General features: G+C 39.2%; 1 protein-coding gene across 3 annotated transcripts in view; it reads left to right on the top strand.

Annotated features, from left to right (window-relative positions):
* The window catches only part of NTRK3 (neurotrophic receptor tyrosine kinase 3), a 469793-nt gene that overhangs the window by 146193 nt on the left and 299637 nt on the right, over positions 1–23963 (top strand). For all 3 annotated transcript variants that reach the window (XM_072617797.1, XM_072617787.1, XM_072617806.1), the window contains exons 4-8: positions 1366–1434; positions 14057–14214; positions 17650–17792; positions 18123–18264; positions 18795–19091. In XM_072617797.1, the coding sequence (XP_072473898.1) occupies positions 1366–1434; positions 14057–14214; positions 17650–17792; positions 18123–18264; positions 18795–19091 (809 nt within the window). The remainder of the gene's footprint in view (positions 1–1365; positions 1435–14056; positions 14215–17649; positions 17793–18122; positions 18265–18794; positions 19092–23963) is intronic.

The raw sequence follows: 23963 nt of genomic DNA, 5'->3' as shown, positions 1-23963 counted from the left end.
GTATGTTGTGTTCAATTTTAATCATCTTAGTATTAGTAGTAAAAAAACCCCAACAAATATGATTATAGAATCTTTAGAGTTAGAAAGTCTTTTGGATTTCAGACACTAAGCATTTATTACATGCAAACATTTAAGCACCTTCCATGTGCCAAGTTCTTTGCTAGATGAGGGGACACAGATGTGAAGTGAGAGAATCCCTGACCTCAAGTAGCTTGCTGGGGGGACATAACAGGTTCATAATAAGCAAATGCAAAATAAACAATAAAATAAATACATAGGAACTTGGGGAGCTAAGGGATTAAAAACTGGAAGAGTCGAGGAAAATCTCTTGAAGAAGATGGTACTTGAGCCTTACAGGGAGCTACATGTTCCAAGACAGGAGCAGGAAAGCAGAGAAAGTATTCCAAGCATAGGGACCAGCCTGTACAGAGAGTGAGAACAGCAGGTGGTCTGGTTTTGCTGGAGCACAGAGTGCATGAGAGGGAGTAATGTATAATGGAGTTGGAAAGATAGGCTGGATCCAGATTGTGGAGGGCTTTAAGTATCAAGCGAAAAATGTAGCCTTTATCTTAAAGACAATTATATAGATTGGAAGTCCAAACTGCCAGCTAATAACATATAAAATACAACAGTCATCTTAAATAACACCATCATTTCATTCTAAAACTTTTCATTTTCAAATACTTCCTTATACTATCACTATTTCTTCCATTGGATGAAAGCAGAGAGTCATAGAATAGAGGGCTTTTGCTGATACAAGGCAACTAAAACTGGGAATGAGGTGAGATGAAACCTCAGTACCAGTGGCTTTGAGAGTGAAAACAGCCACTGACCATTGGCATCATCATATCTGTGTGTATTTCCGGGTTTTTAGTTCACCGAGGAGAACCCTTTCGTATTTCTAATCATTCGGAGGGTCTAGCCTAGGAGCATTCACAACCGTGACAGGATATTCAATAATGCTTTCTGATGTGACAATTATGGTTTAAATGGTAATAATTTCCTCTTTGTATTAGGTTTCCCTACCCTCACTTGTGTCGAGGGTATATTAGCCTTCTGAGAGCTTAAATCCTAATTTTCCTAGTAGTGGAGGATTCAGGGGAAACCCTAATTATTTCTACATTTTATAAAAATTATTTTTAAGAAGTCTTCCCCTTCCCTTCCCCCTCATAGTCACTCTTCCCTCCCTCCTCTAGTCTCTAATCTAATCTAATCTGATCTAATTGATGGCCTCAACTATTGGTCCAAGTCTTCTCAACTGTAAACCGGGGAGGAACGATGTTAAATCACTAGAGCTTGGTACAGAGGGAATTATCTATCACAACACCCTTTTCTTATTTTTTGCTTTGATTGTTAATTTTGCAGAAATCTCTCCAGCAACCGGCTTACCACACTGTCATGGCAACTCTTCCAGACGTTGAGTCTCCGTGAACTGTAAGTTCATCCTGAAGGCTTTTCTCGAAAACAGCTCTGTGTGTGTATGTGTTTGTTTCTATATGTCTTTGTGCATGCACACAAGTACTCAGAGGAGCCAGAAAGCAAAGCTAAGAGATTACATGTGGACTGTTCTTCAATCGACCCAGCTGGACAGGAAGAAGTAATAATGTCCAGGGATAGCCAAAGAGTTCATTGCATAGCTTGCTTTCCGCCTAAATCCACGTTTAGGTAGAGTTCTTTTCAGAAGATAACAATCCTTCTGCCACATGGGCCCTGGTTTAGTGGTCTGTGGCTAGTTAGATTTGGTGGTTTGGAGACAGTGCTAATGAGGCCAAGGTCATGCATTTAGTCTTCAGTTTTCTTCTTCTGTGTTTGGCAGTTAGCTCTGCTCTGTTTCCAGAACTGATGTCAGCATTTGCATATTACTGGTTACAGTAGGCATAGGGTAAGAGTAGATGGATGAATGGAGATGCATGGCTACTTCTGGAAAAAAAGTAACTCAGAGCAAATGTTGATGGTGGAGTCAATAGCATGGAAAAAATTAAGGCATGCCTTGGAGAAGACTCATCTTATGAATGGAATCCAGAGTTCTGGGTTCTGGGAACCCTACTCATGTCACTTTTCATTTGATGATTCTTGAGTAAAATGCCTCAGTCCAAATTCTCAAAATGTAAATTTCTCCATTGTTTTTGCCAAGATGCAAGTGCTCTGGATTCATGCCTGTCCTGCTGGCTTTTCACCCCTTCCTCATGCCATCTGTCAGGATTGAAGGGCATGCATGAGTCATAGTAATACCTTGAGAGGCACAGCTTGCAGGGAAGGGAATATTTACATCCTATGTCACATTATTCCATCTCACCAAGTAGACACTGCTTGTCTGTAAGGATCCTGCAGATCAAGAGCCTCTTCTATACCCACAGGAATGACTGGTTGGGAAAATGCAGGTATACTTTGATTTACCGAGGGAACATATGTGCTCCTGAGAGGGTTTGCCATTTTATTCAAATCCTAGTAGGGTTTGCTATTTCCTTCTTAGGGTTTTCCTTGCCTTTGATCATGAGGACTGAGTGAGTGACGATGCCTGATATTGGTGTAGCAGGCCTTGTAGTCTTTTTTTTATTTTTAGTGACATATCTCTGAAACTCAGAGATGCTACTAAAGATTCCTGCCATAGCTTGTTATTCAGAGACCATATCTCTCTATTTATAAACAACTAAACAGGATTCAATTAGTGGTGCTCTTAATACCAAATATATAAAGGTTTAAAATGAATAGGAAAATGTCAAAGATAACTAAATGGCAAACTGTATTATTTAATTTAATCTATTGACTTTAGGAAATTGTCATAGAAGCCTAGAAATTAGAAGTGGAGGGGACCTCTGAGATCATCTGATCTTTAGCTCTCATTTTACTATTGTAGAAATTGACACAGCTTGTCCTAAGTTTCCTCAATTATTAATAGGCGAGTTGAGATCTGAACCCAAATCCAATGATTTTATATCCGTTTCTTTTCTGTACACCATAATGTTAATTCCTTTAGAGAGTAATCCTCCACTGTCTCATAGTCTGCTTTCCTGCCATACTATGCTTATGCTCAGCTGTATGCACACTTTGATATTCCACTTGTATCTGAGTAAAAAAGGCTCTAATTTTTTAATGACAATCTTATTGAGTACAATCTGAAGTCTTTTATGTTGCTGAGGTTCAGCGGGGTGAAGGGGCCAATGCGCTGCATATTCAATTTAGTAAAGAAGTCTATGTAGTCTGAATTATCCTAACACATTTATTGTGCATCTATCATGGACAAGGCATTACTTTAGGGCCTGGGGATTCAGGGAGGTACAAGACGTGATCACTGCCATCAAGATGATTGCAATTTAGTTAGGAGCTTCTAGACTAGGGCTTCAGAGACATTGTCCCACTCATTCTGGGAAACAGGATAGCATCTCTCTGGGGACGTAGAAAGTCCACAGCCTACTGAATTATTGATAAAGCGTTCAGTGCTCCTTCTGAAAAATAATTGGACATGAAATCAATGGTGTGCTGCCCTGGTGACCTGTTTTGTGGAGTTTTAGAAACAGTTGTTCAATAGATATATACTGAAAAAAAAAGGCAGATTTATCCCAGAGGATCATGGGATTCTGCATTCATCTTCACCAGTGATCAATAGAGCTGTGAGCTATCAGTGACTTATGAACGAATGAAGATATTTTCTCAAGTGGAAGTCAGTGTGTTATCACTACCATGTCCACTGAGTATTTTATTTCTATCACGTTGTTAAATAAAAAAAAAATTAAACAAAGAAATCCCCCTCTGAGGAGGAATCAAGCAAGTAGGGGGTGTCTATTTATGAGGAAGAATTAACATGCTAGATATGAAATTTATCAACAAGCTGGAGACGTTTCAGGTTGCTTTTTGCTGTGGCTGTGATTAAAATCTAAACAATTCCCATTTCTGGCAAACAGTCTGTGATAGAAGAAAAATATGATTATGGTTCTTACCCTGCAGAGGAGCAGGAATGAAAGGCATTAATAAGACTCAATGGAGATGCAAAGGAATTGTCAAGGACCAGAAAAAAAAAAGCTAAGGACCACTAGACATCAAAGTAGGAGAAAGAGTGGAAGCACCAAGCAAAAAGATGCTAGAAATTATTGAATTTTCCTCAAAGCCTTTTCATGGGGTGATTTTCACAACCCTTCTTGGAGACTTTATCTGAATTGGCTGTGCTTGCATCTGTTTTAGAGGATGAATAGTTAGAGACAGTCTACAAAGAATTACTTAAGCCTCCAAAAATTAAATCAACATATTTTTTAGTAGTGAATAACTTTCATGCAAAAGTGGAGATGGGCTAGATGATGAAAAATATGTTAGAAATCTGGCTCAAGATTAAGAATCAAGGAAGGCTAATAGCTTGTAGACTACACAACAACCTACATATCATGAAAATTTCTTCCAGAAGTGAGTTGAGATGTATTTTCAGAAATGTGCTATTCTCTGAATCTCCTTGAATAATTAGGTTATTATTGTTCTTGCTCTGTGTTCAAAGAGCTTAGTAGCCTCCTAATGAATGGTTGATACCATTAAAGGATTCTCGGGAGTTTTTTAGCAGGTGAACCATGGGACGTTTCTCTGGCTTGTGTGACATGGGAATTGTGTAAACATCATTTTATGCTGGAATTGTATATTTATAACATAGACCATTGAGCTTAACCAGATTAAAATTTAATTGGGAAATATTTTTAAAAATACAAAAGAATATAGATCATGTTAATATGTGGTTGGATCCTTATGCCTGGGTTAGTGGCTGTTTGTCACCACTTATTTACAGCATTAAAAAGGGAAATTTTAATCTTACTAGGATTGGCAGTGGTCAGAGCACATTTGGAGCATTGTTCATGTGTCATATTTTAGGAAAGACATTGACAAATTGGAGAAAGTCCAAAGGAGGGTAACCAGGATGAGAAAATGCTATTCCATGAAGATGTTTAGCATAGACAAGAGAAGAGCTGGAAGTGGACGTGTTAACTATCTTCAAATATATGAAGGGTTTTCACATGAAAGAGGGACTATATGTTTTTCTTGACCCCTGGGATCAGAACTTGAAGAAATAAGTGGAGATTAGATGGAGGAACATTTTGGCTCAATTTAAGGGAAAAAATTCCCCACAAATCTTTCCCAATGAAAACTATCCAGCAATGGAATGGACTGCCTACATATCCACAGAATATCGTTTGTAAAGGATCAGAGAGGCTATCTAGTCTGATATAGACCAGGAGAAAAACTCCCTCTACAATATATCCAACAAATAGTCATCCAGAGGTCATCAAATAAAGGATGAATGGCTGGCCATTTGTTTGAAGATTTGTTAGGGATTCTGTTGAGGTAAAATTTTTGCTAGGTAATTTCTGAGATCCCTGTCACCTCTAAAATTCTATGATTCCGAAAATTCTATTAAGGGAAGGGCAAGGAGAACTGTTTTTCTTTTACTAGGAAGATTACAATTTAACTAGCCCTGATATGGATTTCAAAGTTTCTGCAATAGTCATGGAGGAATGTGACTATTTTCCTGTATTAAGAAGGTACGGTTGGACAAATACTACAGAAGCCCCTAAGGAACCTGTCTATCCACTAAGGGAGAAATTCCTATGGCTTGTTGGACTTCTGGCTCAATGGATATATCATAGTGTTGGCCATCTATGTTTTTGTTTAATCTATACTTAGATGCTAAGATTCATTATTTCGCATAGTGATCCAGACACTTGCATGTCCATTCCAGGACAGGAGTTCTGAGAAAGAAGGATAACAGAGGGAGGTCTACTCAGCTTTGGTAATGAATGACCTTGCCTTCAGTGAATGAAGTTGCCTTCAAAAGGCCTTACTAGGTGAACTGGCCAGACAACTGGACATCTCTAGCGAGAGAGGAGGGAAAAGTCATCTTCCTCAGGGACACCTAGCAATGCAGTTGCAACTTAACTCAGTATAGGCAGGGGATAGGGGATGATGGAAGGCTCAGTACTTCAAGTCCTGGAATGAGAACTATGTGATATCTCTCCATAACTGAAGACTTCGGTGTCTTCCTGGTTTCTTAAAAGAGTTGGAGCTGCATTTCTTCATGAACCAATGCGATGTAGCCTACCTCCCCTGAGTCTAATGAGGTCTGATGAAATGGCATGCCTATTTCCCCCCTTCATGCCTTGGCCCCCTTAATCATAATCCAAGAGGGTCACTGGCACCAGGAATGCTATGGAAAAAGAAAAGAAAAACAACTCAGATAAAAAACTCAATCATAGCCTTGGTCACATTGCAAAAAGCCAGTGTCTAGTGCAGGACAACATATTCAGTAACTGAACTGAGCTAATTTGTGAGAGACCCCCTGGGTCCTGTGATTAGCCCCTGGACCATTGAGGTGCTAGGGAAAGGTGTTGGTAAATTTTGCCCTGGAGCAGCTGCTGCTGTATTATTCATGGAGCCCTGATACATTATTGATAGACCTAAGAAAGCTGTGCTTTATTACTTACAGATCTGCCCCTGAAACTCAGGAATGGGAAGCTCCTGCAAGTGACCTGATTTTGTGGAGGATGGCTAATAGGGAGGAGAGAAAAGGGCAGGATCATTATAAATGACTACTTTGCCCTTCCTTACCCTTTATTTAATTCTCTACCTGGTCCCCTCACCTTTTAGAGAGTCACAGTGATTGTTGGGTCCTCTACTTGCAAATTGGGAATCTATAGGAATGCCATATTAAAATCACTTTGTATACCAATTAGTTCCTGATACAATATCTCTATTTCCAGCGACTCTTGACTATTTCCAGAGTCAATCACTCAAACCCATTCTGTACCAGAATCTCTAGGATGATCTGTGAATTTGTTTAGAACAACTTTTCGGCTCAGATATGTTGTTCTCCTCTGAATCTATTCTGACTTAGTTATGGTGATGAAGACCCCCAACTCTACATAAGGGGAAACTGCCAATGAATGTACAGAAATATAAGATTAGTTTGGCAGGTAGCTATACAACCCTCCACCAAGTCCCAACTCCAAAACATGCTCGTAGAATGGAGGTTAGCTTGGTTTCTGAAGGTCTATAGCAGTGGAACATAAGCTCTGGCAGATTTTGCCATGTTGGGAAATCTTTGAATACAGTTCTAGTAATGGACTATTCAAGGAGCAGTTTAGCTAAATATGTGAAGGCTCATCATCAATGGACTGGCCACTCAGTGATTAATTCTTTGCTCATGTCAATTCATGAAACAAAAAAAAATGCAAAATCCCCCTCAGTTTTGTGTTGCCCGCTTCATCTTCTGCAGCAACAGTAGCAGAATGGTGAAAAAGAAGTCAGAGGGTGCTAAGAATTACAATTTTTAGATAGTCCATAAATATTAATTATTGCTACTCTAAATGTGAGTTTCTCATCAAATGACCAATGAATTGACACACTACTAGAGGATGTCAATACTGACATTCTTTATAAATGATGACAAAAGTAAGTTGAAACGAAACGGAAGGATGGCTCATGAGTTCTCCTTGCAGAGGCAAAGAAGAGAGTTGGAAGAGTTGGTTTAATTGTGTATCCAAAGGAAACAGACTATCATTTCATGAGACACTTGGTCATCTCTTATTGTAATGCTCATTATGAATATTTGGGGAAAAAATCACCACAAAAAGTTGTAGCATATGTGCCTACATCTGTTTGCAGAATATGAAGAGGTAGGAAAATTCCACAAAATTCTTCATAAAAACCCTGAAGATTAAATTAACATATACTTTAATGCTTAGTAATGTCACTACAAAAGTGAGCATAGGGAAAGAACAATGAAAAATATGTTGGAAAATCCATCTCAGGATTAAGAAGATGGGCTAACAGCTTGTTGGCTACACAGAAACCCATCTATCATGAATACTTTCTTCAAGAAGTGAGTTGGTATGCTCTGTACATTGTGGAATAGCACCAAAAATGAAGCTGGTTATATTTTTACAAAAACATATAGCCTGGGTACCATTCTCAGAATTACTTCCTGTTGTCTCTCTACAGTTAAATCCATTGACTTGTTAAAACAAAAAACAAAATCAATATCAAATTAGAAAAAATAATTTAATAATATATATCATACAATTAAAACAGCTCACACCTCATTCATTTAAATAAGAAGAGGGAAGTGAATAAAAGAACAGACAATGAAATAGACTAAGATACTTTTTATATTTTCATTTTTAACACAGTTCATATCACATAAAACAATTCCAACTTTTGGTCAGGTGATACTTCTTTTAAAGCATTTACAACACAGACCACAAATGAATTTTTTTTTAACATCAACCAACTGAGACACAAAAAATAACTATGTATTGCTAACTTCCCAAGCCTTTGACCTAATTGTCTTCACACTATTACTAAGAATTAAAGGACTCTAACTTATTGTTGTTGGTCTGAAATCCTAAGCCTGATAGTTTAATTTTAGACTTAACCTCAGATGTTCCCCTACCAACAATCTATAATTTAATGGATCTGGTATTAAGCTTACAAACCTTTTGACTATAGAAAATTGCCGTTAAGAGTAGGGACATTGCAGGCAAACAATATCTCCCCAACTTCATGTCAATTCCAGACAGGAGTAGATTGTCAACTTGCATTCAGTGAGGCTTAGGGTCTTCCAGGTGTCAGTGGAGAAATTGAGTCAAGAGAATCCTACCTCAGCCCAGGCTGAACAGCTACTCTCCCTCCCTTCCCATGAGATCACCTTTTTCAGTTCATGCCAGCATCTCACAGGCTTACTGGCATCATGGATTGGAGGCTTAGACCACCTTTCTTGCTATCTATACCTGGAGCTAGACTCAGAAGAACAGTCAGTTAATAATCCCATAGCATCTTAAAATAGCAAGTTCCAATAACCAGGTTTCAGATATGACTATAATTTCACATTGGCTAAGGAACATCTTTTGAGGCAAGTCTTAAGTGGCTTACATGCCTTTCTACACACGTTCTAGTTCCTGATTAAATAACAATCAAAAAATCAAATTTATCATTAAATTTACCATTAAAACCTTTCCATCAATGCCAGATTTTACCTGAGGTTACCTCTAGGAAACTTAGACTAAAATTCTTTCCCCCAAACTGTCAAATGTCTCTGACTTAGTCTCAGTAATTAATTCAGTCAATTGTTTTTAACACTTGTTGCTTTGTATCACTTTGTAACATGTCCAGTTTTTCTCCATGTCTCTCCCCTCCTCTCACCCCCTAACACCTTGTATTCTGATTGCCCCTTCCCTCAATGTATCCTCCCTTCTATCACACTCCACCCTTTCCTTATCCCCATCTTCTCTCTTTTCTTATAGGGCAAGATAAATTTCTATATCCCATTACCTGTGTTTCTTATTTCTTGGTTATATGCAATAATAATCCTCAACATTCGTTTCTAACACTTTGAATTCCAACTTCTCTCCCTCCCTCCCTTCCTCCCCATCCCCACTGAGAAGGCAAGCAATTCAATACAGACTAAATATGTATCATTTTGCAAAAGATTTCCATAATAGTCATGTTGTGTAATACTAACTATATTGTCCTTTATCCTACTCTATTCCCCCTTGTTTTTTTATTCCCTCATTTGAACTTGTCCCTTCCCGAATGTGTTTATTTCTAGTTATTCCCTTCTCCCATTTGCCCTCCCTTCTATCAGTTCCCTCACTGCACTTGTTGTCTCCTCCCCTACTTTCTTGTAGTGTAAGATAGGTTTTCATACCAAATTTAGTGAGCATGTTATTCCTTCCTTAAGCTATATGTGGAGAGAGTAGTTTTACTTTTCCCCTCTCCCCTTCTCCATTTTCTCCTCCATTGAACAAGATTTTTCTTATCTCTTTAATGAGTTATAGCCTGCTCCATTCCGTTTCTCCTTTTCTCCTCCCAGTATTTTCCTCCCTCATCCCTTAATTTTTATTTTAGTTTTGTTTTTTTGTGGATATCATCTCTTCTGATTCAACACAACCTGTACTCTCTGTCTATGTGTGTGTGTGTGTGTGTGTGTGTGTGTGTGTATGTGTGTGTGTGTGCACAATTCCTCTACTGACCCAAATACTGAGAAAAATCTCAAGAGTTACAAATATTTTCTTTTCATGTAGGAATGCAAACAGTTCAGCTTTAGAAAGTCTTATGATTTCTCTTTTCTGTTTACCTTTTCATGCTTCTCTTGATTCTTGTGTTTGAAAGTCAAATTTTTTCTTCAGTTCTGGTCTTTCATCATGAATGCTTGAAAGTCCTCTATATTATTGAATGACCATTTATTCCCTTGAAATATTATACTCAGTTTTGCTGGGTAGGTGATTCTTGGCTTTAATCTCAGTTCCTTTGACTTCTGGAATATCCTATTACAAATGCTTCTATCCCTTAATGTTGAAGCTGCCAGATCCTGTGTTATCCTGATTGTATTTCCACAATACTTGAATTGTTTCTTTCTAGCTGCTTGCAGTATTTTCTCCTTGACCTGGGAACTCTGAAATTTGGCCACAATATTCCTAGGAGTTTCTCTTTTTGGATATCTTTCAGGAGGTGATCTGTGGATTCTTTCAATATTTATTTTGCCCTCTGGTTCTAGAATATCAGGACAGTTTTCCTTGATAATTTCATGGAAGATAATATCTAGGCTCTTTTTTTGATCATGGCTTTCAGGTAGTCCCATAATTTTAAAATTGTCTCTCTTGGATGTATTTTCCAGGTTAGTTGCTTTTTCCATGAGATGTTTCACATTATCTTCTATTTTTTCAAACTTTTGGTTTTATTTTTTAACTGCTTGGTTTATGTTATAGTCTTTAGGTTGCCTGAACTCAGTTCTCTCTTTTAAAGAACTCTTTTGTTCAATGAGCTTTTGAACCTTCTCCTCCATTTGGCTAATTCTACTTTTTAAAGCCTCCTTTTCCTCATTGACTTTTTGGATCTCTTTTTCCAACTGAGTTAGCCTCTTTTTAAAGGTGTTATTTTCCTTAGCATTTTTTTTTGGTTCTCCTTTAACAAGCTGCTAACTCACTTTTTGAGCTCTTCTATTGCCTGAGTCCAATTTAAGTTCACTTTTGAGGCCCTGGGGGCAGGGGCCTTGACTTCCTCTGACAGTATGCCTTGTTCTTCCTCATCTGAAAGGATGGAAGAAGAAGCCTGTTCACCAAGAAAGTAACCTTCTAAGGTCTTATTTTTTCCTTTTTTGGGGCATTTTCCCAGCTAGTTACTTGACTTCTGATTCCTTTGTCAAAAGGATGGTCCTATTGCCCCTTCTCTCCTAAGTATTGTGTTCAAGGCTGAGATTGGACTCAGCTGCTCGATTCCCCTGGGGTTTTGGGTGGGGATGGGCCATCACTGAGGGCTGAGGTTTAGATCAGCTGCTCCCTACTACCAGAGGCTTTAAGTTGAACGGCCTGGACAATGGACCCAGGTTGCTTTCTGGCCACCATAGCTGCCTGCAGTCTGCTGTTGCTGTTGCTGCTGTCAGGAATCCCATTTCCCTCTCACCCTGCTGGGAAAGCCCTCCCATGCTGACCTTTGGATCTTTCTTTGTTGCTTGTGGGTTGAGGTATCTGGGACCCTCCTTGCTGGGAACTCTGCCCTGGAGATCTGTTCAGGTCCTGTTCCTCCCAGAACCTCATGGCCAGGTATGGGCTCTGCTCTACTCAGAATCTCATAAGATAGCCCTTTCCTGTCAGCCTTCCAGGTTACCTTTGGCTGGAAACCTCTTTTGCTCTGTTGTTCTGTGGCTTCTGCTGCTTTAGAATTTGTTGAGAGTCATTTTTTACAGGTATTTTGTGGGCTGTGGGTGAAGCTCTAGAATATATATGTCTTTCTACTCTGCCATCTTGGCTCCACACCCCACCCAGATATTATCTTAATAACAATGACAATAATAATAGGTCGCAGTTATATAATGTTTTAAACTTTGCAAAGTACTTTAAATGTGCTGTCTCACTTGATCTAGGGAAGTTTAATATATGTTAATCAATCACCTAAAGAAGAGTTCAAATGAGCCTAAAAATCACTTCAGAATATTCTTAATCTCCTTGTTAAGTGAGAGAAATGTCCACCAAGGGCAACCTGAGTTTAGCATAGAAATTTATTTAAAAATAAATTAAATTAAGTATAAAACCATCAGATAAAAATGGACAATATCTATAAAAGTTTTTTTGCATCAATGACAGAAAAGCTACCATATTTGGACTCTAAAGTCTTAATCCCTGATATGTTCTATGAGGGAGTAGAAATGGTGCCCAGGGGAACAAACACACAAAGCACAGCTGGACCAGTTCACATACTCACAGAGGAGGTTCATGATGGGAGTGGGATATAATTTTGAAGATACTGAGGGATTTCAATCTCAAGAGACCCAAGAGAGGGAAAATACTTAATACTATAAAAGATCACAGACATAATTACTAGTGAAAAATGGTGATGGAGAAAATAATAGATGCTACTACAAGTTCCTAATTTCCTCTCTTTATGAAATCTTGATAAGGATCATCTGTAGATACATTTGGTAAAGGTATAAGAAGAGAATAGACAGATTTTTGCAAATGATATGCTTTCCTAGGCCAAATCTGTATAATCATGTACTTGATTGAAAGGTCCAAAGAGAACAAGATTTCAAAGCATTTACTGTTGTTTTAATATTACAAAGCATTTGATTCAATACTGGAAAATACCACCTTAAAAGCTGTCTTCCATACATATGTTAAAACCATTGACAATTCCGTGAAGGATGTTACAAGAGAAGCATATTTGTTTGATGGTCCACCTTAAAGCTTTTCAACAAATGTAACTTTTTTTTCGGTAGGTAGGTGGAGTGTTTCTTGCTAGCAGAGGTCTTCAAGTAAAGCCTAGATGACCATCTGTTGGGAATCTTCTAAGAAAAATTACTGTTTGAAGTTCATCTCCTTTTGTACTCTAGGATAATGAGTCTTTAAAATCTTTCTCCTTTCCATTGTAAGACTCCTTTCTTACTTCAGGACCCCGTTCACTGACACCTGGATTATTGCTATGACGTAACTGTTCATGACTCAGTTTTTTCTTTTTTGGTCAATCCTATATATTTCAGCCAAATTAACATTGAAAAAGCCCTTATTTTAATCAGGAAAAGCTTTAGTGGCTTCCTAGTCCCATGAAGGTAACATCTTCCAAACATTAATATGTATTTTTGGCTCCCTGAAATTAATGTCTCTTTCTTTTTTTTCTACATTCTTTTCTCACTTCTTTCTAAAATTTGATGCAATGAGCATTTATTAAATGCCTAGTAAATGAAAAATTCTGTGCCTAAGAGCTGAGAGAGATTCAATGAGAGAAAGACAAGGTTGTTGTCTTCTAGGGGACCATCAGGGGACACAGGAGTTTTTTAAACAGTGACTGAATGACCACTTGTTGTCATCTTATAGACTAGATTCTTGATCAGCTATAGGTTGGACTGGATGAACTCTGAGATGTCTTATAATTTTGGAGTTCTGTGATTCTGTGACATGTAAACAACCAAAATATCAAATAGAATGTGGCAAGTTTACATAAGTTGTGGAAGCATGGTTAATGGGAAATCCAAGAAAACTTTCTGGAAGATACAGAAAAACCTTTCCAGGCAAGCTTTGAAAGATGATTATGATGGCAACAAGTAGAAATAGGAATGGAAGATATTTTAGTTGTAGAAAATGGCATGTCACAGAATGGATGTAGGATAATGCAGGCTCTGTTCAGGCAACAATGTTTGGCTAGAACATAGAGTATTTGAAAAGGAAGCAGTGTAGGGTCAGTTTTTGCCAGATTGAGGAGCATGAATGTTCTTTGGTGGGCAATGGGGAGCCATTGAAAGTTTTTGAGCAAGAGAATGATGTAATCCATTTTGTGGATGAAGAATATTAATTGCTATCTAGTGAATAGAAAAGGAAGCAGATTTAATTCATCTTTCCCCTAATTTTTCTAATTCAGAAAGAAAAAAAATCATAGATGAGTAAACTTTTGGCACTTTTTAATAAGGTTTTGTTAAATACACTCTTTCTGTAATCTCTGAAGACCAGGTGTGGGCCATCTCTGCTTCTCTAGTAAAATTCTAGCAGTTACCCTGTTCTTTGGTTGAATGATTTTCTTTCTCTATTGTTGTCCATAGGAGATTAGAGCAAAATTTCTTCAACTGTAGCTGTGACATCCGCTGGATGCAGCTGTGGCAAGAGCAGGGTGAGGCCAAACTGAACAGTCAGAATCTCTTCTGCATCAGCACAGATGGCTCTCGAATTCCCCTGCAGCGTATGAACATCACCCAGTGTGGTAAGTAGGCTGAATGAAAATGTCAATTCTCCTGTCTTCTCTCTGCAAGGCCTAGTCTCCTTATCTTCCACTAATGGCTGGGGTCAAAATTTATTATGTCAAACTATGACCTCCAAATTTTCCTACTGCCCTTGAAACCCAGATCTCATGAAACATATCTGGGATTTGAGGGAATTCCAGTGTCTCTATTTCACTGTGCCATCCCTATCCATTTTGGGGACAGTTATAGGAGTCATGGTTTCAGGAATGCAGGAGAATTAACCATATTCCTTTCAATTATTGCCTATTTCTTCTTATCCAACTTCCTCTCTTAACACAACTTAATTATGTTATTTTGGGAAAGGCAACATGATATATGGGAAAGAGTACTGGATAGATTTCAAAGAGCTGAGTTTGAGTCTATGCTCCATTATTTATTAGTTGCATAACCTTGGCCAAGTCATTGAACTCTGTTCAGTATCCTTAGTGATAAAATTGTGAGAATAAAACCCCTCACTGATCTTAGAGTTGTTGTGAGGATAAAATCAGATTCTTTATATCTGTCACTTTATCAATAAGTCTTAAGGAGTTGATTAAAGTATTTAGAGGTTTAAGCAGCTTGTTCGCTTTTCAAGTGTCAAAGGTCAGCTTTGCATCCAGATGCTGTATACCTCAAATACAGCAGTCTAGTCATTATTCTATGCTACCTCAAATGCATGGTAAACAGTATACCAACATATACATTTAAAATGTTAATGGATTAAAATACATCAATTAATTTAAAAATTATTTGAAAATACATTTTGTTTATCTCTTGCTTTTATACCACCTATATTTCCCAAAGGATTCCTTCTTTCTTATCCCATCCAAGTGAGTCTTATAACAAAAGCATTTCAGCAAAACTAACCTATACACTGAAAAAGTCTGAGCTTAAATGCAGACTATATTCCCCTACCTTTACCACAAAGTGTGGGACATGCCTTCATGTAGCTCTTCTTTGGGAATATATTGGTCATTATACTTTCATGCCATTCAGTTTTATTCTATTGTTATAGTTCTTTCTACTCACATTTTTGTCGTCATTGTATATGTTGTTTTTCTGGCTTGTTTCTTTCACTTTGCATCAATTTGTATATGGTTAGTCTTCCTACATTTGCCCATATTCATTCATAATAATCTTCTGTTACATGCATACATGACTATTAATTTGCCTTTTTCACAATCAGTGGGCATCTAGTTTGTTTCTACAGTAAATGTTTTATTACTTATGGGTCCTTCATTTTTACTGTTGTCCTCTTTGAGGTATATATCTATGAGTGAGATCTTTGAGTTAAAGGGTATGGGCATTAATCACTTTCTTAGTATATAGTTCCAAATTGTTCTGCAGAATGGGTAAACCACTTCATATTTCTACCAACCAGTGCATTAATTGATCCCTCCGGACAAAACTTGCTCCATTGTTGACTATTTCCATCTTTTGCAATTCATTAGCTGTGAGATGATATCTCAAAGTTATTTTGATTTGCATTTCTCTTATTAATGATTTAAGTAGTGTTTCCTATGGTCATGGAAACATAAACTACCTATTCAGAAGTCAGTATGTTTGCTGAGAATGTGTTCCTTGGGGAAACTTCTCATCACTTTCCACATTTCACTGTTTCCTTACTTGACCTCCTTCCAGCTCTTTTCTCCCTTGGGCAGGCTAACACAGGTGGGAGGGAAATGCCTAGCATCTAGCTGCTGCCTGCCACGTGCACCATGGTTGGGGCTCTGTGGACTGAGCTGTGAGTTAGAGCTGTGATCAATCAGTGAGTCCTATTGTCAGCGTGGAGAGAAAATCAAGGGCACCTTTTGCTTTGTCTCAAGCTGTTAATAAGGGGATTGGGGACCAGTCCATTACAGCCAGGGAATTATAAATTGTGTCTATTGAAGCTGCATAAATGTTCAGTGTTGGTGGCTGAGAGTGAACTGGAGAGTCTCTACCCATCCTGGGAGAGAAAAAGCAGTTGATGACTAGTCTGTTCCATAGTATAATGATGAGGTCAAGCACCTTCCTAGTATTTACCATCTTACTAGTTGCCTAAGAAGAGGAGAGTCAACTCCTTCCTGAGTCCCTCAACTCATGTAAATTAAATGAATGCCTGCTTGCATGTTACTATACAAAGCAAAAGAGGCAGATGCAGTCCCTGTCTTTTTTCTTTTCTTTTTCTTCTTTTGAGGCAATCAGGGTTAAATGACTTGCCCATGGTCAACACAGCTAGTAAATGTCTGAGGACAGATTTGAACTCAGATCCTCCTGACTCGAGGACCTGTGCTCTATCCACTGCAAAACCTATCTGCCCTTACCTTTCTTCTTTAGGAGATTCTTTTTTTCTGAGTGGGTGATTTAGTATTTATTAAATTGAGACCGGGGTTAGGGAGTAGGTTGCACATTAAAAAGTGTGAATTTTAAGTGTTGCACTGAGAGAGCACTCCCTCTCTACTCAACCAGTCAAAGCCTCTGATAAACCACCTGAAAGAGATCCTTTAAGAGACATTCTTCAATGGAACTTTGTTGTTCTCGGATCTTTATACAGCAACAAATCTATAATGTCTTTTATATTCAGTGAAGGATGTTGTCAAGAGGAGGCTTTGAATTTTCTTCTAAGGGTCTGGTCTTTAGGACCCTGAGGGACAAAAGCTTTTTACCCATCAAGCATAACTTAGCATGAGGCTTCTGACCAACCATAAAAGAGGCATAGGATAATAGATTTAGAACTGGAAGAGACCTTAGCAATAAACTTGACCAATGCCCTCATTTAACAGCTAAGGTAACAGAGGCCCAGAGAGATCAAAGGACTTCACCATGGTCACCTAACTATGAAATGGCAGAGTGAATGCATGAAACCTGGTCCCCCTGACTGCAGGTGCAAAAGTATTTCTATTATAGTTTTCTGCTTCTGTACAACCACTTGCTGAAAGACATTAAATTGTAAACCCTTTGAGGGCAAAGATGATCTTTTGCCTTTCTTTGTATCCCTAGTTCTTAGCACAGTGCCTGGCACATAGAAGGTACTTGAGTAAATGCTTGTTGATTTGAGGGGAGGGGTCTGATTTGGGACTCCATACTTGGGACAGTTTTTCCTTAGGATAACCATGCATACCTTGGAAGCTGCTAAACAATCATAGAACTAGAAGGGACTTCAGAGATCATCTACCCTCTTATTTTACCCATAAAGAAACTGACGCTGGGGCAGTTAAGTGATTTGCTCAAGGTAACAGAGGTAGCATCCTTTCCATTGTGCTTTATTGCTGTCTTGTTACCCAGATCTCACCTAGGACTTTTTCCAGAACATGAATCCTGTTTATTGAGGTAGGGGAGGGAGTAATAGCCCTCCTAAGCCCAGTGAGAGAGAGAGGTAGATACAGTTGGGCAATCATTGCTGATAATTCTTTTGTCTTCTTCCACATCCCCAGACCTACCTGAGATCAGTGTGAGCCACATCAACCTGACTGTACGAGAAGGTGAGAATGCTGTCATCACCTGTAATGGCTCTGGCTCTCCTCTGCCTGATGTGGACTGGACTGTCACAGGCCTGCAGTCCATCAATACCCACCAGGTAGGCTCTTAGGAGTGAAAAGGAAGATGTGAGCACAGGTCAGGTGCAGTCAGCCACCCCAGGCTTAGAAGTGAGCTTCTCTTAGCCTCGAGGTGCCAGGGGCTTAGAAAGGAATCGTAGCTGAATGATTAAAGGGAGAAATAGACATTTGACTTGGCACTTGTCTTTTCTTGGATAATTAAGTGTGCCTAATGTAATGTAAAACCCTACCTTGCTCTCCCTTAAGTTGTGTTGGAGTTAGGGGGAGAATGGAAAGGAATTGAGAGAGTAGGTTAAAAAGAACTTTGGCTAAAAGTGACCTGACTTTTATTTCTCCATTGGGGTTTTCAGACAAACCTTAACTGGACCAATGTTCATGCCATCAACCTGACCCTGGTCAATGTTACCAGCGAAGACAATGGCTTCACCTTGACCTGCATTGCTGAAAATGTGGTGGGCATGAGTAATGCTAGTGTGGCACTCACCGTTTACTGTGAGTATGGGCATGTGGCATCTCTGTGAGACAACCTAGGGCTCAGAAGAGCCTATAGGGTGGGAAACAAGGGGCATCAATAGAGTTGACTTAGAGTTAGAGGCCTATTGCCTAGAAGCTATGAAAAGGCCAGGGAAATAATGTACTTTTGACAATATGGTTTCTGAGTCTGAATAAGGTGGGAGAGTCCCTAATTCTTGTAGAGGTGTGTTTACAGTGTGTAGAAACCTCTTATAGAGGTGTGTCAAGGCCTCTCCTGAGAGGCTTAGCTCTGGATCTTGTCTCTTATTTCCCTAGACAAGCTTCTGAAAGGTGCACAGATGGAGGTGCCCTACTGAGAGAGATCTTGGGAGTTTGACTGAACCAAAGCTACTTTTCACTTATCTGCTGGTGGAACTATTATTCCTCCAGACAATCTTTTAAAAAAGAAAGTAGGCAAAGTCTGTGATGAGAAGCCCCAGTTCCTCCAAGGTTCCAGGATGTGAAAGCTTAAAATATCCCAGCAATTTAGATGTTCTTCCCTTTGGCAGATCCTCCACGTGTGATGAGCCTAGAAGAACCTGAACTGCGACTGGAGCACTGCATCGAGTTTGTGGTCCGGGGGAACCCACCCCCTACCCTGCACTGGCTGCACAATGGGCAGCCACTGAGGGAATCTAAGATCATTCGGGTGGAGTACTACCAGGAGGGTGAGGTCTCTGAAGGTTGCCTCCTCTTCAATAAGCCCACCCATTATAACAATGGCAACTACACCCTTATAGCCAAAAACCACCTGGGCACAGCCAATCAGACCATCAAGGGTCACTTCCTCAAGGAACCCTTTCCAGGTGAGGGGAATACAGCTTTTTTTTCCCACCCTGGGGTAGACTCAGTCTCCCCAACAGTATCCAGTTATGTTCAGTAGTTTGTGGCGGGGAAGAGAAAACAACTGTACTTTTGTATCACCATGGTGCATTGATTCGATATACTGAATTCAACTAGAACCATCAGGCTGAATCAGCACAAACTTGATACAGGTCTTACTTCGAAGAGGCTACCAGTTCAAGAGGGTAGCTGACACACACACACTTCTACAGTTACAGATTCAAGGGTGTAACCCTCCATCCCACTGATCCAGACACATACGTAGATATTTTGAAATGGAAAAGACTTCAGATATCATCTGGACTAACCTCCTCATCTTATAGAAGAAGAAACATATCCCTATGGGGGTACTTGTCCAAGGCTACACAGCCAAGTAGTGGCAGACCCAGAATTAGAATTTGGGCCCTTTGACTCCTAGTCCAGTCTTTTTTTCCCCCTACTACCTCACCCTGCCTTATGATCAGGGTTGGGGGGAAGTGTGAGAAGTTATGGAAGCAGACTAAGAAAACAAGTCAGTGATAGAGTCATGGATAGTAGGCTAAGGGCACTGACTACAGCAACTTAAGGAACTTCAATTAGATTATGACCTTGGGAAGTGGATAGTCTTTCATTTACTTTCTGAGTAACCTGAGCTGCACCTCCCCCAAGTACCTTCTGTTAGGAGAATTTCAGGATCAGAAAGAAGGAAGCCCTAGCAAAAGCAACAGACAGTAAATTAGGTTACTTAAGAGGATTATATAATCTCTTGTTCCGTAGAGTGATAATTTAGGAATCAGGCATCCCACCCTTGGATGACTTAGGTATTTGCTTATAGGGGATAGACTAGAGCAGCACTTTTCAAAGTGTGATCCAGAGATCCCTAGAGGTTCACAGTTCCTTTCAGCAGGTCCATGAGGTCAAAACTGTTTTTTTCTAATAATACTAAGATATTTGAATTTCTAATATGGTGAATATTGATGGATATAACCCACATAAATCCTAGTACTTTGGGAGTCTTTAATAAGTTTTAAGTGTGTAAAAAGGGTCTTGAGACGAAAAAGTTTGAGAATTGCTAGGCTAGGTGACCCCTTGAGGATACTTCTAAGGGAGGAGAAGTGGGAAGGGTAATTTAGGATGAGAAAGACATCAGGAGCTAAATCTGTGTATTGTTTGCTTGTTGTGAAAGGGGACTTTGCAGTCCACAAATAACTGAGAAGTGTCAACTTCAGAGCGCCTTATTTAACCTAGTGCAAGAGAGCTATAATGAGGAGTACTGGGAGCAAAGAAAGAAAAGGAAAAAATGAGGCTGAGGGTTAAGAAAACTTCTTGCCAGTGAAACCCTGGGGATTAGAGAACAATCTTTCCTAAGGGAATGATAGAAACTCCAATACTTCAGATACTGAAAATTACACACAGACAGAACTCAAGGGAGCTTCCAGGCCCAGCCCTGAGGAAGATCCTAGTGGGCTAAGTCCAAGAGATTTTCTTGTTTGACCCATTCCTCCTTTATTTTCTGGGAGATGGAAATAGATATGGCCTTTACTTTGAGTACAAAGAATTCTCAAACTCAGAGATGGTTTCGTTGTATATGTCTCTTAGTGCAAGATTAGCTCCATACATTCTTAGGGCTAGAAGGGATGCTTTGAGGTCGTTTGATCCATTCCACCATATGCAAGGAGGAACACATATAAATTTGCCTAGAAAAGTGTAAATCTTTTTTTTTTTTTTAAAAGGCTCCCGAGAAGTAAACTTTGTATTCTCTTTCTGAAACCATCCATCCTGTAGTGGGAAAAAACAAACAAACCAAACCTTTGGGGACTTGGAGTCAGCAGATTTGGGTACAAATTCTGGTATCTTTGGACACTTAATAAATACGTGACCATGGCAAAGTCACTAGACCTCTCTTTCTTCCTCTATAAAATGGGCATAAATATACCCCTAGTACCTACATCCCAGGGCTGCTATGAAAACCAAATAAGATGATGTATTTAAAGTGCTTTGTACATCTTAAAATTCTGTATTAATGCCAGCAATAATAACAACAATGTCAATGATGATGACGACGATGATGATGATGATTGGGTGAGGCAGTGAATCATCAAAGTCTTTGAAGGGGCCAACTTTTCTGTGTAAGAGAGGGGAGCAGTAAGGTTAAGCTGGACTTCCCTTTCATAGACCATGTCAGGGAGGTGAATATGCAGAGGCCAGAAACAATGGAGTGCTGTCTGGTATCCAGAAAACTTAGCTCCCTTCCTTCCTGTGGGAGTGAAGCAGCATTTTGTATCCTCTAGACATGCAGAAACTTGCCCTTTTATAAAACTCAATGGGCCTTTTTTTTTTTTAACAAAGACTTTGAGTGCCTTTTGATATTTTATTCAGTCATCAAAATTCATCAGGATAACTTCTAGAATATGCTGGTGATGATGGTAATGTTGGTGGTGGTGTGTATATGTATGTGTGTGTAGGTAGTAGGGGAAGGTTGGGGATATCCTTGGGGAGACCTAGAAGACCTTTACTGGGAATTGTACCACCTGACTCATTTACCCCTAAACTGGGAACATTTCCAGTTATAATTTGTTAGGCCCACTGCATGAAAGTTTAGTTTCATTATAGAGCAGTGGCTCTTTAATAATTCATTTCACTTTAATTCAGTTCTACAAACATTTATTAAACACTTACTATGGACAAGGCCTTGTGCTAGGCAGCAGGGATACAAAGATCTATATAATAACCAGATAAATGCATATGTATATATGTATATAATAATAACTATGAATGTGTACGTATGCTTATATATGTCTATGTTTTATATATATGTAAAAGGTGTGACATATTGATACACACAGATGCACATACTTCTTGCTGTCAGCTCTTAGAGGCCTTTACAATATAATAGTGGGTAAATAACATGCACTAATAACTGATACAAGTAGGGTGAGTGATAAGTGCAAAAGAAAAGATCTAAGGAAAGGTGGATGAAAAATTTGAGGAGGGGGGAAGAAAAGGGTCAGGGAAAGTTTCCTGGAGGAGGTAGTGACTCCCTTGAAAGAAGGGAAGGATTTCAGCAGGCAGAGAATTTGGGTGGGGAGTATTCATTCATTCTAAACATTGGGGGACAGTGTCAGCAAACGCATGGAAATGGGAGAAAAATGAGTATGGAGTCTGACTGGTGCATAGAGGTAGATGAAGAGGAATAACTTGAAATAAGTTTGAATGATTCATTGAAGCCAGGTTAGGGAAGGTCTAGAATGCCAGAGTACATTGTTATAGTTTATTAAATAGACCACGTGGAGCTACAGAAGGTTTTTTGAGTAGAAACCTGGTATTGTATCAGGAAGATTATTTAGATAATAGTATGAAGAAAGGATAGGAGAAGAGACAGACTTGAGGCAGGAAGGTGAGTTAAGAGGCTATTACAGTAATCCTGATGAGAGGTAATGAAGAACTAATTAGGGTGAAGTACTATAGAAGTAGAAAGAAGGGTACAGATTTAAGAGATATCATTAAGGTTTGACTGATGAGATTTGGGCAATTGAATTAGGTAAGAGATTAGAGTAAAAGATGACTCAGGATGCTGGTGACATGAAAAGAAATAGAGGTGGTAAGGGATCTTTGGGGACTGGGGTGGGGAAAGAGTGTTTAGTTCATTTTGGACCATGGTAGAATTAAATCTATAATGAAAAAGTGGTGACAGGGAACAGATGGAAAAGTCATATGAAAGTGACAAGGGATGAATGTATACAAAAAGGTGAATTGTTCAGGGGATGGAGCTAGAGAGGAATAATGAGGCCTATTCTTACAATCAGCCTCCCTGTCTCCCCAACCTAGGAAGCAAAGCAACTGCATGAATACATGATATGTTCTTTCTACCTATGAAGGGTGTGGACAGATATGTGTGCTTTCCCCTTCCCAGGGCATTCTTCCAAGGGTAGAATGATATTCCACTAAGATGCTGCTGCATCTCAGAGATATGTCTGTGAATGTGAGAATCAGCAGAAAGGTTCCCACAGATTACTGTTAGCTCAGGCCATCTAAATCCTGCTGACAAAGAATCCATCTTCTTTTTTAAAGATCCTCTGATAGGGGAGACATGAGACCAGAGGACAGCATTGTCAGTATTTCCAAGAATGGGGTGGATCAGACCCTGGGGTCCCAGAAGGAAGCATTGCAAAGCTGATACAGACATCATGGCAAGCACAAGTTTATTATCAAGAACCTGATACTTTAGGGTTCAGTGCCCCCATTCAGATTTGTTGTTGTGGTGGAGACTGTCCCATTCCCTAGCCTCAGATATACTCTTATACTCACAATATATTACTCCGTTGGCAGTTGCTTTTCAACTAGACAAAGCCTATTACCCCTTTGTCTCTTTTAAGAAATTATCTTGAGACATTTTATTTTGGGATGACTCTCTGCGGGAAGCTATCTGAAGGTTTATCCTGGGTTGGGGGTTTTGCCACCTTTTCATGCATTATGAATCAGAAATAGAGCAAGAGTGGCACAGGTTAATAATTAAAGGGATAGAATAAAAGCTTTCTCAATGTGGAGATGTGTTTATTTACAGGGATTTGGGGAGAAGCATGAATTCTCCCTTGAATGACTATTCTGATCTCCAAGTAAGTCTGAAAGTACAAATGAGGAAAGAAAGTAATCAAAGGGGAAATTTAAGGGGCATTCTAAAAACAAGTTCCTCCAATATCAGGGAAAAGTAATGGGCACATTAAAAATGGACTCCAGCTTTGATACAGAGAGTGGCCTTCTGTCCAGAATGGTCATTTTTAAAAGTATGATGCTGTATCTGTTTAGGGTCCTCTGGGCCTGGAGAGGCTGTCAGAAAAGATCACAGTCTGAGAGAG

The sequence above is a fragment of the Notamacropus eugenii genome, chromosome 1 (genome assembly GCF_028372415.1).
Source record: "Notamacropus eugenii isolate mMacEug1 chromosome 1, mMacEug1.pri_v2, whole genome shotgun sequence".
Lineage (NCBI taxonomy): Eukaryota > Metazoa > Chordata > Mammalia > Diprotodontia > Macropodidae > Notamacropus > Notamacropus eugenii.
The sequence above is the reverse complement of the archived record's forward strand: the minus strand, read 5'-3'. Positions and strand labels throughout refer to the sequence as shown.